At 42.0% G+C, this 17,634-nt stretch overlaps 1 protein-coding gene across 1 annotated transcript in view; it reads right to left on the reverse strand.

Annotated features, from left to right (window-relative positions):
* Window positions 1–9,962: 9,962 nt before the first annotated feature.
* Window positions 9,963–17,634, reverse strand: part of LOC124787945 (wolframin) — a 68,813-nt gene continuing 61,141 nt past the window's right edge. The window contains exons 8-9 of the mRNA XM_047254944.1: window positions 14,557–14,762; window positions 9,963–10,680 (exon numbers count right to left, since the gene is read on the reverse strand). Coding sequence (XP_047110900.1) covers window positions 10,329–10,680; window positions 14,557–14,762 — 558 coding nt within the window. The 3' untranslated portion in view covers window positions 9,963–10,328. The remainder of the gene's footprint in view (window positions 10,681–14,556; window positions 14,763–17,634) is intronic.

A 17,634-nucleotide genomic window follows, 5' to 3' on the forward strand; every position in this document is an offset into this window, starting at 1 on the left:
GAAAGTTATATACAACAGGATTCTAAACTTCCTTAACAAACACAACCTGATGTTCGAAAATCAAAATGGATTCCTAAAAGGTAAATCAACTAGCACTGCAGATGCTCAACTAATTGAAGAGGTGTTAGGGGGTATCAAAAGCAAGGAACATGTGGCAGGTGTATACCTAGACCTGGAAAAAGCCTTTGATTTTGTGAACGTTGACATCCTATTGGACAAGCTATGGAACATGGGCATTAAAACGGAAAGTGGTGTCTGCAAATCAGAGATCACTTGCATAAAATATGGCGTGCCCCAGGGCTCGGTGTTGGGCCCCCTTCTGTTCTTGATCTATGTAAATGATATTAAATACTGTACTATAAATTCCAAAATTGTTCTGTATGCCGATGACACATCCATTGTGTGTAAAAAGGAATCATGTAATGAACTAGAGGCCGAGTGTAATAATGTGACAAAAGAAATTGTTCTGTTTTTTAATGGAAGCCACTTAAATGTAAGCACCAATAAAACATGTTTGATGGATCCAGAATGAGATTTTCACTCTGCAGCGGAGTGTGCACTGATATGAAACTTCCTGGCAGATAAAAACTGTGTGCCCGACCGAGACTCGAACTCGGGACCTTTGCCTTTCGCGGGCAAGTGCCCTACCATCTGAGCTACCGAAGCACGACCCACGCCCGGTACTCATAGCTTTACTTCTGCCAGTATCTCGTCTCCTACTTTCCAAACTTTACAGAAGCTCTCCTGCGAACCTTGCAGAACTAGCGCTCCGGAAAGAAAAGATATTGCGGAGACATGGCTTAGCCACAGCCTGGGGGATGTTTCCAGAATGAGAGCTTCTGTAAAGTTTGGAAGGTAGGAGACGAGATACTGGCAGAAGTAAAGCTGTGAGTACTGGGCGTGAGTCGTGCTTCGGTAGCTCAGATGGTAGAGCACTTGCCCGGGAAAGGCAAAGGTCCCGAGTTCGAGTCTCAGTCGGGCACACAGTTTTAATCTGCCAGGAAGTTTCATGTTTGATGGAGTTTAACAAAAGTAGTTTGAATAATGAAATTAAATTATACATGGGCAACAAATTGGTAAAGAAAGAGTCTAGTGTAAAATTCCTTGGCGTAACAATCCAAGGCAACCTGAAATGAGAGACACATATTGACTCCCTAGCAACTAAGATGTCAAAAAATATATTTGCAATCAGTACTATTAGCAAGTTCTGTAGAGACACCGTAGTCCTAAAGACTGCATACCATGCTCTTTTCTCCTCTCACTTGAACTACAGTATTGAAATTTGGGGGGCAACAACCAAAGCTAATCTAGATAAGCTACTCATTCTTCAAAAAAGGGGTGTGAGAATAATCTGTGGAGCAAAATATAGGGAATCTTGTTGCAACTTGTTTCCAAAAGCAGATGTGTTAACTGTTATAAACACATACATTCTAAAAGCCATATTGCTTGTGAAAAGACTGCACCCAAACACTTATTCAGATTTCCACCAGTACAATACTAGAAATAAAGAAAGATTTTACATTGGCAGGCCTAGTGCAGTTGTGGCTCTTCCTACAATTAAACTGAAAAATCAGCTTAAGAAATTTTTAGTAAAACACTCATTCTACACATTAGAAGAGTACCATACTTATATGAAGAACAACAAATGCTTTGTCAAATTATGTGAATAGAAATCAGTAAACATCTTATTGTAATTTTGTTGTAAATTAATGACGTATTCAGAAGAATGTGTCTTGTGTATTGTACAAATAACTTTAATCATTACTGTTTCTTTGTACATGTGCAGTGTACCGTTCGATGTTGAATAAAATTATTATTATTATTATTATCATCATCATCATTCTCTGTACATTTGAACTGGCGATGATTTACAGACCCCTACCCTTTTGTGTTTGCCTCCTCCTGACACCGAACAAAACAGGTTTCCTCAAAACAGGTGTAGTGAGCCCCACTGTTTCAGTTTCAGTGAAAGATAGCATCTCAAATGTGTTTGCTAGGGAGATCAGCGCAACACCCTCAGGTCTCCCTGACCTGCATCCACCCTGTACATGATGCCTAGATGTACCATTGACACACCACTCACAGTCAAGTGGACAGGTAATGACAGTTCCTGTACTTTCTGCAGAGGAGACAGGATCCACAGGAGAGGGTTGTACCTGAGCTGCCTGTATCTCAGGAGCTCTTCCAACACACTGATTCGCAGCAGCTGCCAATCGTTTGACAGTAGTCAGAGCAATTTCTAGCTGCTTAAGAATGTCAGTCAACTCATCTGATGTTTGAGAACAGCATTCACAGTGGGCCTGTATTTTGGCTGGTGCAGTGTAGTGTGAGGCATTGAACAAATAACTTTAAATTACACCTGCTCATTATCTTTGAATGTGTTCAACTAAAAGTTTCTAATTCCCCATACGAATTGAAACAGATACAAAAAACAAGATTTATATTAATGCAACAGAAAAGCCTTAATTTGAAAATCTGCTACAATAACTAAATTACAAATGCTAATTTGTTACAAATTGCTTGTAGATTATGTGAAGAGCAATGGTAGCTTCAAAAAATTCTCAAAACACAAATAAATGTGTGTTGATACACAATTAAATTCAGAAGTGGTGTAATACTTTGGCTGAACTGTGAATCACACATGCTGATTTGCTATGAATTAAATTACATATCCAAAACACCTGCACCATTAACCTACAAAAATATAGCTTTGTAAGTGTCTTAAAATTCTGAAGCTAACATATTTCTCATGTAATTGAACAATGAAACTAAGGAAAGGTTGTTTTGAATTAGGATAAGCCTACTGTCATCAAAAATTTTAAAAGAGCACAAATTAGTTTAAGCCAAAATTGACGATAATAGTACCAGTTTATCGCGACACTCGTGAATGTTCGAAATTTCACATTATTTCATGATGCAAACAGGTATGGATACAGTCAATGAAATATTATGCAGATTAAGTGACGGGAGCAGTAAAATATGTGAATCTAGAACTTTAAATTGATTCACGATCTTGTACAAGCGGTCTCACACAGTTGGACACTCCTAAATTGCCTTTTATATGTAAATAAACATACGTATCGCACAGATTTTTTCACTTAACTGATTCTGTGAACACTTCTACACTGGCGAGCTCAAGAAGAACACTGTAGCATTACATTTATCTCAATCAGAATTGCTAAAATGTGTAGCACCAATGAAGCATGTCTTGTGCCCGTTGCAGCTAATAATGTATTGCTGTTGTAGTAAAGAAGCCTGCAGAATGTGCTCATCTAGTTTTAGATGTACAGAACCATAATTAACACACAGAGATGGGATGGCATAGATCTGTGAGTATAGAAGAGCTGTTATTTAGGTTCAAGGAAGTTGAATTCTGAAGTTCAATTGATTTAACGGACAGATATTGGCAAGACCCATTACACGAAGAATCAAGACCGTCCACGGCTTCCTTATTCGAGGGTAAATCCTATCAACGTAAAGTATTATAATTTGATATGAACATTTCAGCATAGTTTTCATTTAAGCTTTAGATGAAGCACTAGGCAGTGATTTAATGCAAGAACCAATAATGTTTGTATATCATTATCTCAGATTTCTAAGACTTGGGAAGGTCACTGGAAATTACTGACATGTAGCCTAAGGTGATTAGAAGAAAAAGCAACAACAACAGAATTTTCCAAGTGATAAGAATTGAAGTTTCTGTGTCACATTGTCAAAATGAAGAGCATAAAACCTGATCTGGAAAGGATACAAGCTATAAAAGACTGTCCTGAACCAAAGAATGTAAAACAGTTGCAACTGTTTTTATGTTTAGCCAGTCTCTATAGAAGACATATAAAAGGCAAGGCTCTATATGGTCCCAGTTTATGAAATTTACTGAAACAAGAAGCTATTTGGATCTGGGAAAATGGTACAGGTGAAGTATTTAATAATACCAAGCAAGCTCTTTTCCAAGCTAAGTTTTTTAAATTCATACTAAAATGAATCACATGTTCAGATTAGCCACAGATGCATGGGATTAGGACTTGGGTTCTGAGATGTTCGAGAAAAATAGAATCTGGAAGAGGGTGACCACTGAACTATAGCATTCTTTAGTTGAAGTCTTAATAAATATGAGATGAATTATTCAGATACTGAGAAATAATTGTATATATTGTTTGGAAAAAAATTCCAGCCTCTAATATGGGGCTCAAAAATAGTGATATATTATACATGCACTATCAGGCTTTGTCTTTTTTAATGGAAAGTAGACTGTTACACGATAGACTAATGATATGGGTACTGTTTTTACAAGAGTTTAAGTTAGATATTATTTACATCAAAGGTTCTCTTAATTTAGTGCCTGCTGCACTTTCTAGGTTACTAGTGGGTTGGAATAATAAAAGTAGAACTGCAGGACCTGGAACCATATTTAACAGCAAATGGCTTCAGATTGTTAATACCAAAAATAAGAGAAAGCGTATGATCTGCTGTGTACTTCCAATCGTAAACAAGGATCATCAATTGGTTGTTGTACAGGGTGTTTGTAAATGAATATCGGGGTTTTAACGCTTTATAATATTTATTATATTAAACTTGCAGTTATAAATGATATGTCAAATGAAAGAGCAACTCAAACAGTTTTACAAGAACCTTATAAATGTTCAATGTGAGCACCATTTGTCACATGGCACACATCAAGTCTATAGCAGAGTTCTTCCCAAATGTTGATAAGTGTGTCTTCAGTGGTTGTAGCAACAGCTGCTTCAGTCCAGTTTCTTAATTCAGGGAGATCTGCTGGTAGCGGAGGCAGGTACACACGATCCATGATGAAGCCCTAAAGGAAAAAATCACATGGCATTAGGTCGGATGAACGTGGAGGCCATGTAAAGCAAGCCCTGTCATTGGGCCCCTTGTGGCCTATGCAGTGCTTGTGTACAGTGAAGTTCAACCTATCACGTACTTCGCTATGCCAGTGAGGTGGCGCACAATATTGCTGGAAAATGAAGTTCTCTGGCTCATCAACTGAGGGAAGAGCCATTGCTCTAGTGTATCAAGGTAAGAAGTGCCAGTTACTGTAGGTTCACCAAAAAAGAAAGGCTACTACCGCTGTCTAGTGGATTGTGGTGGAAATATTGCGCGCTGGGCCAACTGTTTGAGTTGCTCTTTCATTTGACATATCATTTATAACTGTAAGTTTAATGTAATAAATATTATAAAGTGTTAAAACCCCAATATTCATTTATAAACACCCTGTATAATGATGCTTTTATTCTGGAGAGTTGATTGATTACAAAGCAGTAGTAAATATGCACAGCAACTACAGCCATTAGTGGTCTTATATGGTATGTACACAAAGGATGTGTGTACACTGAAATATTTAAAGACACTAAGCATATAGTTAAGTTCTGTTTCACACACTCAAGTAGAAAAGTAAGGAAAATTTTACACGCATGTGACCTAAGTATGAGGGTTAAAGATAATACAACATCCTGAATTTCAAGAGGTAATCCAAAGTGCAAAAGGTTACCAAAAAGTAACTGGCAAAACATACATTCACAGTAAGAAGATCACAACACCAAAAAATAATTAATGTAGAGTAATGAAACTTCAAGGATACATTGTTCTAGGTAGAATATTTTACGGATTAACATTGCAAGAATGCAGGTCAATGTCAGCGCGAGATAAGCCATTGCAAATGTGAAATGCTGGTACATTAATAACCAATGTAACCGCCTCACTGTTGAATGCAAGAATGCAACACACATGCATTGTGTTGTACAGGTGGCGGACGTAGCTTGAGGAATGGAGTCCCATGACTGTTGCACTTGGTCAGTCAATACAGAGACAGTTAATGCTGTTTGTGGAGGACACTGGAGTTGTTATCTGATGATGTCCGACATGTACTCGAGTGGAGACAGATCTGGCGATCAATCAGGCCAAGGCAAAATGTTGACACACTGTAGAGCATGTTGTGTTACAACAGTGGTATGTGGGTGACATTATCCTGTTGTAAAACGCCCCCTGGAATTCTGTTCATGAAAGGCAGCACAATAGGTCGAACCGCTGGACCGATGTACAGATTTGCGGTCAGGGTGCATGGGATAACCATGAGAGTGCTCATACAAAATTGCACCCTAGACCATAGCTGCAGTAGTAGGTTCAGTGTGTCTAGCATGCAGGCAGGTTGGTTGCAAGCCCTCAACTGGCCTAACTAGCACATGGCAATCTCTGGCACCAATGCAGAATGAGCTTTCATCAGAAAACACAACAGACCTTGACCCAGCCCTCCAAAGAGCTCTCACCTGACACCACAGAAGTTGCAGATGGTAGTGATATGGAGTCGGTGGAATGCATGCTACAAGGCATCTGGCTCAGAGCTGTCCTCGAAGTAACCTATTTGTAACAGTTCGTTGTGTCACTGTGGTACCAACTGCTGCTCAAATTTCTGCTACAGATGCAGTAAAATGTGCCAGAGCTATAAGCCAAACACAACGGTCTTTCCTCTCGGTAGTGCTACGTGGCTGTCTGCAGCCCGGTCGTCTTGTGAATGTACATTTACGAGACCACCACTACAACAAACAAGTAAAGTGATTACTTTCTTGCCAAGTCTTTCTGTGATACTGCAGAAGGAACACCCAGCTTCTCATAGCCCTATTCTGTGACCTCGTTCAAACTCGGTGAGATAAAGGCACCTTCGTCATCTTAAAGGAGTTCTTGATCAATATCAACTCACCATATCCAACCTCAAAGATAATTAATGCTCACTACCATTACAACATGATTTAAAGCAAATCTGATTTGCAGTCTCATGGTGGTGACACTAGCACCACTCTTGTCTGACTGGTATGAAATTCGAAGAGACATCAACATTCAGCTGTATAAACACACGTACCAACTTTCATTTATGTTGCACAACTCCTCCTCAGTGTTGTTGTCTCTTTTTTCCTTCTTCTGTCAGTCTACTGTCAAAGGGAAACCCACCCATGAAATGGCATGTTGTATACCGGCTGTGACATAAACACTGTTTGGCCTTCTACATTGGTATGACTACTGCCAAGTTACCAACTGGGATGAATGGCCGTAGACAGTGTGTTTATACTGGTAACACATAATATCATGTTGCACAGCATGCTCCACAACGGGACAGTCACTACCTTGGTGTCTGTTTCACATTCGTGATCTTTCCCCAGTTGTCAGAATTCCGCAGGTGGAAACTGTCCTCGGTTCCCGCCACCCACCTGGCCTTAATTTATTTTAATTTCTTCGGCCTCAGCACTTCTCCATAACCATTTCTTTCTCCACTCCTGTGTAGTTTTCCATATTTTTTTGTTTTATGACCTGTCAATTTTTCCCGCACCTCACATCTACCACATATAATACATTTAACTTTTCACTCTTGCATGATATTTCGTCAGTAAACCCTATCTTGCTTATTACCCTACCTTACACCTTTAAACTATCAGCTTTTCAAATCTCATCCAGTGCGGTCCCCTACAGTGCCTTTCCTTCTAAACCTGCCAAGTTATTTTCATTTGTTCCTCGTCCTTTCTCTGTGAGCTTGGATATAAAAGGTCTCATATTGAGCTGGGCTTAACGTCAAGACAAGACTCATTTTGTAGATGCTTTTAATGTGGAGTACAAGTACAATTAACACTATGTTAAACCCAGGAGAAGGGCTCTGTAACTGTTGCCAAAAGATGGTTTATCACTGACAGTTATTTGCAATATGGCGAAGCACCATACCCAGGAAATTTTCATATATCAGACTGTTGTTCAGAAGCCCACACAATTATAACAAAATGTGTTTTTTATCCTTTTTATTTCAGGACCGATTTGGGGTTTTCCCAATCCATTCCAAGCAAATACTAAAATGACTCCAAACAGCCTTTTCTCTTCCGCTCCTTTATATAACGTTTGAAATGAACGACTTATGCAGACCACTTACTTATAGTAAGAAATGATAATTAAATACTACTACAACACCACATTCCCTGATCCAGTTAAATTGGTCCTGCAGAGGAGAAAAGGAGCCATGACCTTGAGCTTTGGATCAAACATTTAAGTATACAAAAGAAAAGCTTTAATGTGTGCATGCCTGATAAATACATAGCATTTTTCTGTAGATTCTCTCTCTTTTCCCCATTAATTTTTAAGACATGTCTTAAGGCTGTATGCAAATTTTATAAGATCACTTCAGAGAAAAATTTAATATTTGTGAAGCCCTTGGATTTTATAGATCTCCAGAAGCAGAAGCTGTCTACAGTTTCACATTTTATTTTCAATCAAAATTATTTTCTTTCTGGAAACTACTATAGGGTAAATTTATAAAATATGCTTCTTGACACCTCAGTGAGTAACATTTAAAGAGCAGATAACATGATGTTATCAACAGACAGTCTTACCCAAGTAGGGGAGAGCGGGAGAGAGAGTCAGTTACTGTAAAGATGACAGATTAAGTTGCAGACAGGCACATATTAGCTTTTGGCCACAGCCTTCATCATAAAAAGATAAACACACACATGACCGCCAACTCCTGCAGCTCGGACCAGAATGCATTGGCATTCATTTACATGAATGGTGTCAATTTAAAAGTATTATAACATTCTGTTACCTAATTGGCCAGTTTCAAGCTTTTAGATCAATAGGTGCTCGACTAGTGTTTTGAACCACTGACACCTGTTATTTCGAGAATGCAAAGTACTCAGCACAGTGCGAAGTGCAGACTGTTCACAGTGAAAACTTTGTGGATTAAAGTTCTAAATTTCTGACCAAGCTCTTATGCCTCTTAATTTGTATCAACACTTATCTTCCAACCTAGTTCGGCTACATCACAGGTAATAAGTCGGCAAAGTGAGAATTTTTAGGGGACCATGCTATACTTTCAGAGTTAGTCTTTCGGAGCAAACCACCTAGCTTTTTTACTGCTCCACATTGACTTCCATATACTACTTTGCTGGTTACGTGTAGTCTCTTTGTTTTCACATTACTTATTACTATTGATTCGAAAGTGTGTTTCACAAATGTGTGTTGACTCAGTAGCTTTCTCAGTCTTTGTTTTCTGTTATCTTCAATGCACAAATTCATTTCTCATTCCCAGCTTATAAGATGTGCTGAGAAATGGTCACCTCTAGTCTTAACTGGAGAATAGTTCCACTGTTTCCCTACTCTACTTTTTTACTGCAGAAAATGTAACCCCCCTAATTTCAGGCGACATATATTTAGGGAGCTGTAACTGTACTGATGAAGTTGTTACTCGCAATATTGTTTAGCAAAAATATGTATTCTGTCCATTTATCTATCATTTATAATTTTATTTCTGAATAAAAAGGCACAAGCTCACATTATATTGCAGATTAACAAGCTGAGAGTATGGCAAGTTAAATAAGCATTTTTAGCCTAAACATAACAAGAAAGCAGAGAAACTGGAATGGTGCCACATTTCTGCTGTAATCTGACTAAAGAAAAATACTGAAAATAATTAACATATTAACAGGCAACCAAACACAGTATATTCTGCAGAAAGTATGGAGATTTGATTACCTTGCTGCTTCCCGCTCACCTTATTTCTTATGAGGCTAACCAAACTGGCAGAGAAGACACAATTAGGTTGTAGCAGATATCAAGATCAAAGGCAAGGGCTGGACAGAGGACAAAAGTGGAATTATGATTATCTGTAAATTCATTATGTTATCAAAATATAATTATATATTTTAAAAAGATAATAAAGCCACATGGTTTTTATCTTTTCTTTTATATGTTTATAAAAAATATTGAGTTACATTCAGTATCACAACAATATTAGACACACAAGCTATGACAGTTACATTTGGACAATAAAATAGATCTGCTTTAAGTACAAACGTTGCACTCCAATATGCCATTGCAACTACATTTAAATAACTATTACTTATGAAAACAATATCGTACAGTATTAAATTACATAAACATCACAGTCAAGCTAAGTGTAAATACTTCAGTTCTGGGACACCAGTATCACACAGTGTATTTGTCATATTTCTGCACTTTGGCAGGAGAAACAATTAATGGCCACATTGTGTATGTACATATTTACAACAAAAAATCAAACCAAAAGCTCCGACCCCCCTTTCAAAAAAAAAAAAAATTATTATATAGTAAATCAGTAAGATCACAGAGGCTTTTTTTATTCAACAAAAATATTTAGTTAGGAGGATGGATTAGAGAAGGACTTTAGCAATATAATGCAAAACAACTAATTAAAAAAGTCTTTTGTCAGTTGATAAACAATAAATGCAGTCAGTTTAGGAAACTTACTTTCATATGCACCATATCTGAACACAGAAGTTTCAATTGTGCCAAACGTATTACTATTTAAAAATCACAAGAGGGTTAAATACAAAGTTAAGAACAAATTTCATTCCTACATAAACATAATCCAAAACATTTTCGAGGCCAATTTTTGTTGAAGTCTTTCTATGTATCTGTAGGTGGCTCATGTGGCAATCAAGGCAGCCTATCTCATTCAAATCCACACGTGGTTTGGTGCCACCAAGTATGCTGTCACCTTCCTCATTAACTAACGTTCCAGAGAACCAAATGTGGTCACGTGGTTTCACGGCAAAAGTAAAATTTCGGAAAAAGTCATCTGCTATAAGAATCACCTCTGCTCCTCTTCCAAACATGCCTGACTTCATATTTACTGTCACCTCAAATTTGTACCTGAAACAAAAATACTTTTTATTTATATGATTTGTAAATTTGAATATTTGTGTGTACAATGATACATTAATGTCTTGTTGCATATGTTGATTTGTGACTATACGTCAAAATTTTAAACTTTTTGCCACATCATTGCAGATATGTTCCATGTTTTGGAGGCCACTGTTAAACTAATACAACACTTCACAAATTACAAGTTCACTTACTTGTGTGGAAAAAATTTGCAGATCCAAAATAGTTTTGGGGGGAGGGGGAGGGCAGGACAGTGAGAGAGGGAGAGGGGTAGGGAGAGGGAGAGGGAGAGGGGTAGGGAGAGGGAGAGGGAGAGGGGTAGGGAGAGGGAGAGGGAGAGGGGTAGGGAGAGGGAGAGGGAGAGGGGTAGGGAGAGGGAGAGGGAGAGGGGTAGGGAGAGGGAGAGGGAGAGGGGTAGGGAGAGGGAGAGGGAGAGGGGTAGGGAGAGGGAGAGGGGTAGGGAGAGGGAGAGGGGTAGGGAGAGGGAGAGGGGTAGGGAGAGGGAGAGGGAGAGGGGTAGGGAGAGGGAGAGGGAGAGGGGTAGGGAGAGGGAGAGGGGTAGGGAGAGGGAGAGGGAGAGGGGTAGGGAGAGGGAGAGGGGTAGGGAGAGGGAGAGGGGTAGGGAGAGGGAGAGGGAGAGGGGTAGGGAGAGGGAGAGGGAGAGGGGTAGGGAGAGGGAGAGGGGTAGGGAGAGGGAGAGGGAGAGGGGTAGGGAGAGGGAGAGGGGTAGGGAGAGGGAGAGGGAGAGGGGTAGGGAGAGGGAGAGGGGTAGGGAGAGGGAGAGGGAGAGGGGTAGGGAGAGGGAGAGGGAGAGGGGTAGGGAGAGGGAGAGGGAGAGGGGTAGGGAGAGGGAGAGGGAGAGGGGTAGGGAGAGGGAGAGGGGTAGGGAGAGGGAGAGGGAGAGGGGTAGGGAGAGGGAGAGGGGTAGGGAGAGGGAGAGGGAGAGGGGTAGGGAGAGGGAGAGGGAGAGGGGTAGGGAGAGGGAGAGGGGTAGGGAGAGGGAGAGGGGTAGGGAGAGGGAGAGGGGTAGGGAGAGGGAGAGGGGTAGGGGGAGGGAGAGGGGTAGGGAGAGGGAGAGGGAGAGGGGTAGGGAGAGGGAGAGGGAGAGGGGTAGGGAGAGGGAGAGGGAGAGGGGTAGGGAGAGGGAGAGGGGTAGGGAGAGGGAGAGGGGTAGGGAGAGGGAGAGGGGTAGGGAGAGGGAGAGGGGTAGGGAGAGGGAGAGGGGTAGGGGTAGGGAGAGGGGTAGGGAGAGGGAGAGGGACAGGGGTAGGGAGAGGGACAGGGGTAGGGAGAGGGAGAGGGGTAGGGAGAGGGAGAGGGGTAGGGAGAGGGAGAGGGGTAGGGAGAGGGAGAGGGGTAGGGAGAGGGAGAGGGAGAGGGGTAGGGAGAGGGGTAGGGAGAGGGAGAGGGAGAGGGGTAGGGAGAGGGGTAGGGAGAGGGGTAGGGGTAGGGAGAGGGAGAGGGGTAGGGAGAGGGAGAGGGGTAGGGAGAGGGAGAGGGGTAGGGAGAGGGAGAGGGGTAGGGAGAGGGAGAGGGAGAGGGAGAGGGGTAGGGAGAGGGAGAGGGGTAGGGAGAGGGAGAGGGGTAGGGAGAGGGAGAGGGGTAGGGAGAGGGAGAGGGGTAGGGAGAGGGAGAGGGGTAGGGAGAGGGAGAGGGGTAGGGAGAGGGAGAGGGGTAGGGAGAGGGAGAGGGGTAGGGAGAGGGAGAGGGGTAGGGAGAGGGAGAGGGGTAGGGAGAGGGAGAGGGAGAGGGGTAGGGAGAGGGAGAGGGAGAGGGGTAGGGAGAGGGAGAGGGGTAGGGAGAGGGAGAGGGGTAGGGAGAGTGAGAGTGAGAGGGAGAGGGATAGGGGTAGGGAGAGGGGTAGGGAGAGTGAGAGTGAGAGGGAGAGGGGTAGGGGTAGGGAGAGAGAGAGTGAGAGTTTTAAAGCATATAAAAAGCAATGGAAACTATGAGTCATCTTCTACTATAGAAAAACAATCTTCTAGTAACTCTGGCACAGATTTCTGTGAGATTTTCCACTCAACTTGTTAATATTTTAAATATTCTTTGACTTCTGCAGAGGGATAAACAGCTAAAGCTACATATCATTTACTGAATCTTCATGCTGTACAATTAGTGGGCAAGGGAGGGAGAGGGGGGGGAGGGGAGGGAGAGAGGGGGGAGGGGAGGGAGAGAGGGGGGGGGGAGGGGAGGGAGAGAGGGGGGAGGGGAGGGAGATAAGGGGAGGGGAGGGAGAGTGGGGGGAGGGTTTTGAGGATGAATAATATTTAGTTTTTAATATGGTACAAAAAAGCATAAAAGCGAAGTACACATGTGAGTTTCACCCTAGGGGAAAAACCACAGAAATCAGCTTGACAAGTAAAATTAACTCTAAGTATACAGGATTGAATAAGGGTGGGACTTGGATAATGAGTATCACCACTTCAGCATTAACACTGTATTTTGTTTGTGAATGAGTATTCGTAGAATGTCTGGCTGAATAAACTGCTGCAAAATGGAACAAAGTTTTAACTATTCTGCTTCACAAGAACTGGGACGAAAACTGTGGGATTATTAGTCACATCTCCACAATAATGCTTTTGACAAATAATATACAGGTTTTCAAAATGGAGATCGCAAAGATTAGCTCAAGGAACAGACATGAGAGGAACACTTAACAATAACAATGGAACAAATACGGAGATGGTGGTGGTTGTTGCGGGGTGGGGGAACGACAGGACATGGAGCCAGGTGAAAGGATTTCAGAGACCAGGAAGTTCCTGCTGGATCCTAGGAGATAAGGAAAGCTCGAGATGAAGATTTAATAGCAAGTGGGTAAATCACATTAGAAACACCCACAGGGGAAGGGATGTGTACTGATAAAGTCTGTGACACATGGAAACATCTATAGGAAGCCTTTATCCAGTAGTGTGTGTCAAATGGTTAATTGTGTGTGTGAGGAATATCAACAATGTTGGAAAAGATAGATTCCTACTTCCCATAAAGATGACACATTAAGTTGCGGATAGGCACAATTAAAAACACACTTACACATAATCTTTCGGCCACAGCCTTCATCAGAAAAAGTGAAACACACACCATTCGTTCACACAAGCAAGCACACCTCACACACACATGACCACCAACTCCGGCATATTGGGCCAAAACTTACTGATTTGTAGCTATCTCAGTTGCATATCTACCTACTGCATTTTCTGTCCTCTCTTGTGTGAAAGTCTGCTGACACTTGATAATGCACTTCTAACAACTGACATAATTTTTGCTACCCACATATTTCAGCTTCCTTGAACTCACTCTGGTTTATCTATCTTGCTCACTTGTTTGTAGTTTTGTATATTCTCTGTTTCTAATCTGATGCCAAATTTTTAATTCCACCACCATTGCCCATGATCTTATTTATTACCACCAAACACAGTACCCAGAAGTGTATGTCCTGGCAAGATGACAGTACTTGAGTTTCGTTATTTCAGGTCATTCAGTGTGATCTATTCAAAATTTTCCATTTTCTCCAAGACTCTCCCTCCTCCTCCCCCCCCCCCCCCCCCCCCCCCGCCGTATTAAAATATTTTAATTTAATTTTATCCATATTTTGCAGCTTAAAACGTGACTGTATTCAAAACATTGGAGGTGTGAATTAAACAACTCCTTCAGTCACAACTTTTTCGTGTTTTATTAACTACACGATGCATTTTGGACCCACAGAGCATTGTTTAATTCACACCTCCAATGTTTTAAATATTTTAATTTTCAGATGAATATAAAATGTTACTAATTTTCAGATTGTCTCTTAAATAATGTCAACATAAAACGAAATATCACTACTAAAATTCTGCAAGTAGATGGAAGGGCACAAAAATCTCCTACCTGTTGAAAGATTCAAGATGGCATTTGGACTGACTCCGCTGTATTCCTCTCACTATCTTACAGATTTGTGCCTCATTTTCCTTCTTTACTGAATTACAATCCAACTCATTGGGTTCTCCATACCAACAAGAAATTATGTCCCGGACACTTCTTGGCAACTTTGACGTAATATCACGCAAAGTGTTGGAGACTTCAGTTACTTTAACCTGGGGGAAAAAAAAATGTAATTGAAACATTCATAATGCTACACTTGGTTAATTGTAGCAAAATGGAATAACTCCAATGCTATACGTTTACTCCTTAGATAACTAATTTTCCCTGATCTCCATTATGCTGTTATTAACTATACCACAATTACTTTAAAATCTTACAAAGGCGATATTCCATTAAAATTAGGGAAATTCAAGCCTGTGAAATTTAAATGACCTTTGTTACATCCCCACTGAAGTATACATGGCAGTAACAAAACTGTGCATCTAAGTTCATAAATTTTTCACTTATTTAACACATAGTTAAACCAAATTACTACTTGGTTCAGAGTGATTCCATTACCACCAGTTTTGACATTTTTCTCATTATAAATTAAAATGTGTGTACAAATTTTACTAGTTATTTCCAGAACCACCAGACAACAATTCCGGCAGTCCATATCTGGCTACCACTGGTTAACATATAATAGTCAATACTGGTCAAAATGTATAATTTATGCAGTAACTAGTTTTCTTTGTTCACCTTCGTGAAGTTAAGTATGCCTATTAACTACCTCAGCCAGCTGCATTTGATATTTGCATTGTTATCAGCTCCGTGTTCAATGTTTTTGTGATGCACTCTGAAAACTATTTAATACTTGACAATCTTCCTTTAAATTATGATTTGTGGAGATTAATGTTTTGTAGAGACACAGGAGCTGCAATCATTATGGGAGCAGACTGAAGGCTTTCACAACCGGATGACATAGCTGCTCGTAAACATTTTGGGGTGTGAGGTCGTGGTCCAAGGAACTCTTCTGTTCCTGACGTTTTATGCAGGACTGCGCTTGACATCCTTAGAGGTGCTCTTTGGCTGGTCATTTTTTTTTTTTTCTGGGGCGCAAAACTGCTATGGTCATTAGTGCCCGGTCTGTGACTTAGGAAACGGTAAAAAACGAAAATGGAAACCAACAGCAATGGGAACGAAACTCAAAAAATTGGAGAAACTAATAGCAGAAGGAAAGCTTAAAAATCCACTACAGAAAGGGGTTGGTTGTCCCCAAAAAGAGCTTCAAATGACTGACGTCATCTCACTGGCACTAATAAACTCGAGAACGCGATCGGCCGAGCGCGTGTCATCTGCTAAAATGGACGATATATCAGGCGACAGCTGTAGACGGGCGCGTAACCGAGTAAAATAGGGGCACTCAAGTAAAAGGTGTCTCACCGTCCACAGCTGAGAGCAGTGGGGACAGAGTGGGGGAGGATCGCCGCTTAAAAGATGTCGATGGCTAAAAAGACAGTGCCCTATCCGGAGTATAGTTAAAATTACCTCCTCCCAACGACGCGTTCGGGAGGAAGAGGTTCAAGCACAGGGAAGACCTTTCACGCCCCGCAATTTATTATGGGGAAGTGTCGACCAATGTGCGTGCCATAAAAGAACAACACGACGACATAAAACATTCTGTAGATCGGCGAAGGGAATCGATCGAATAGCTGTCCGAAGAAGAGAGACTGCAGCCTTGGCCGCTATATCGGCCGCCTCATTTCCACAGATACCAATGTGTCCTGGGAGCCAGAGGAACGCCACCGAGACGCCCCCCTAGTGGAGCAAGCGCAGACAGTCCTGAATCCGGTAGACCAGAGGGTGGACAGGGTAGAGCGCTTGGAGACTGAGGAGAGAGCTGAGAGAATCTGAACAGATAACATACTGTATCTGCTGATGGCGGCGGATGTATTGGACAGCCTGGAGAACAGCGTAAAGCTCCACAGTATAGACCAAACACTGGTCGGGAAGCCGAAATCGATTTGGGGTGTCGCCAACAATATAGGCACTCCCTACACCTAACGATGTTTTCGAGCCATCAGTGTAAATAAATGTGGCTTCCTTCATTTGTGCACAGAGAGCAGCAAATGTCCGACAAACAAGTGAAGGGGTACCATCCTTGGGAAATTGACAAAGGTCACTGAGCAGGCAGATCCTGGGTCGGAGCCAAGGCGGTGCTGTATCCCAAGTTGTCAAGAAGGTTTTAGGAAAGCGGAAGGAAAGAGAATGGAGTAGTTGACGGAAGCGGACTCCCGGTGGTAGTAGGGAGGAAGGGCGGCCTGCATACCCTACATCCAAGGTGGTGTCGAAAAAAATGTCATGGGCCGGATTAGCAGGCATGGAAGACAGATGGCTAGCATAACGACTCAGAAGGACTGCTCACCGATTGGACAGCGGAGGTTCAGCAGTCTCAGCATAAAGGCTTTCCACAGGGCTGATGCAAAAAGCTCCAGACACTAAACGTAATCCACAGTGGTGGATAGAGTCGAGACGCCGAAGAATAGAGAGCCGAGCAGAGGAGTAAACTTACTTCCATAGTCCAATTTCGAGCGGACTAAGGCGCGATAGAGGCGGAGAAGGACCACTCGGTCCGCTCCCCAGGAGGTACCATTCAGGACAGGGAGGGTGTTGAGGGATCGCAGACAGCAAGCCGAAAGATAGGAAACGTGGGAGGACCAGCACAGTTTTCAGTCAAACATAAGACCCAAGAATTTAGCGACGGCCGAAAACGGAAGGTTGACAGGTCCTAGATGTAAGGAGGGTGGAAGAAAACGCCAAAAATTAACACAAATGGTCTTACTGGGAGAAAAGCGGAAGCTGGTTTCGATGCTCCAAGAGTGGAGGCGATCGAGACATCCTTGAAGACGTTGTTCAAGAAGGCTGGTCCGTTGAGAGCTGTAGAAGATCGCAAAATCGTCCACAAAGAGGGAGCCTGATACATCGGGAAGGAGACAGTCCATAATTGGATTTATGGCAATGGCAAACAGTACAACACTCAGTACGGAGCCCTGGGGTACCCCGTTTTCTTCGGAGAAAGAGCGGGAGAGAGTAGTGTTCACCCGC

The sequence above is a fragment of the Schistocerca piceifrons genome, chromosome 3, assembly GCF_021461385.2.
Source record: "Schistocerca piceifrons isolate TAMUIC-IGC-003096 chromosome 3, iqSchPice1.1, whole genome shotgun sequence".
Lineage (NCBI taxonomy): Eukaryota > Metazoa > Arthropoda > Insecta > Orthoptera > Acrididae > Schistocerca > Schistocerca piceifrons.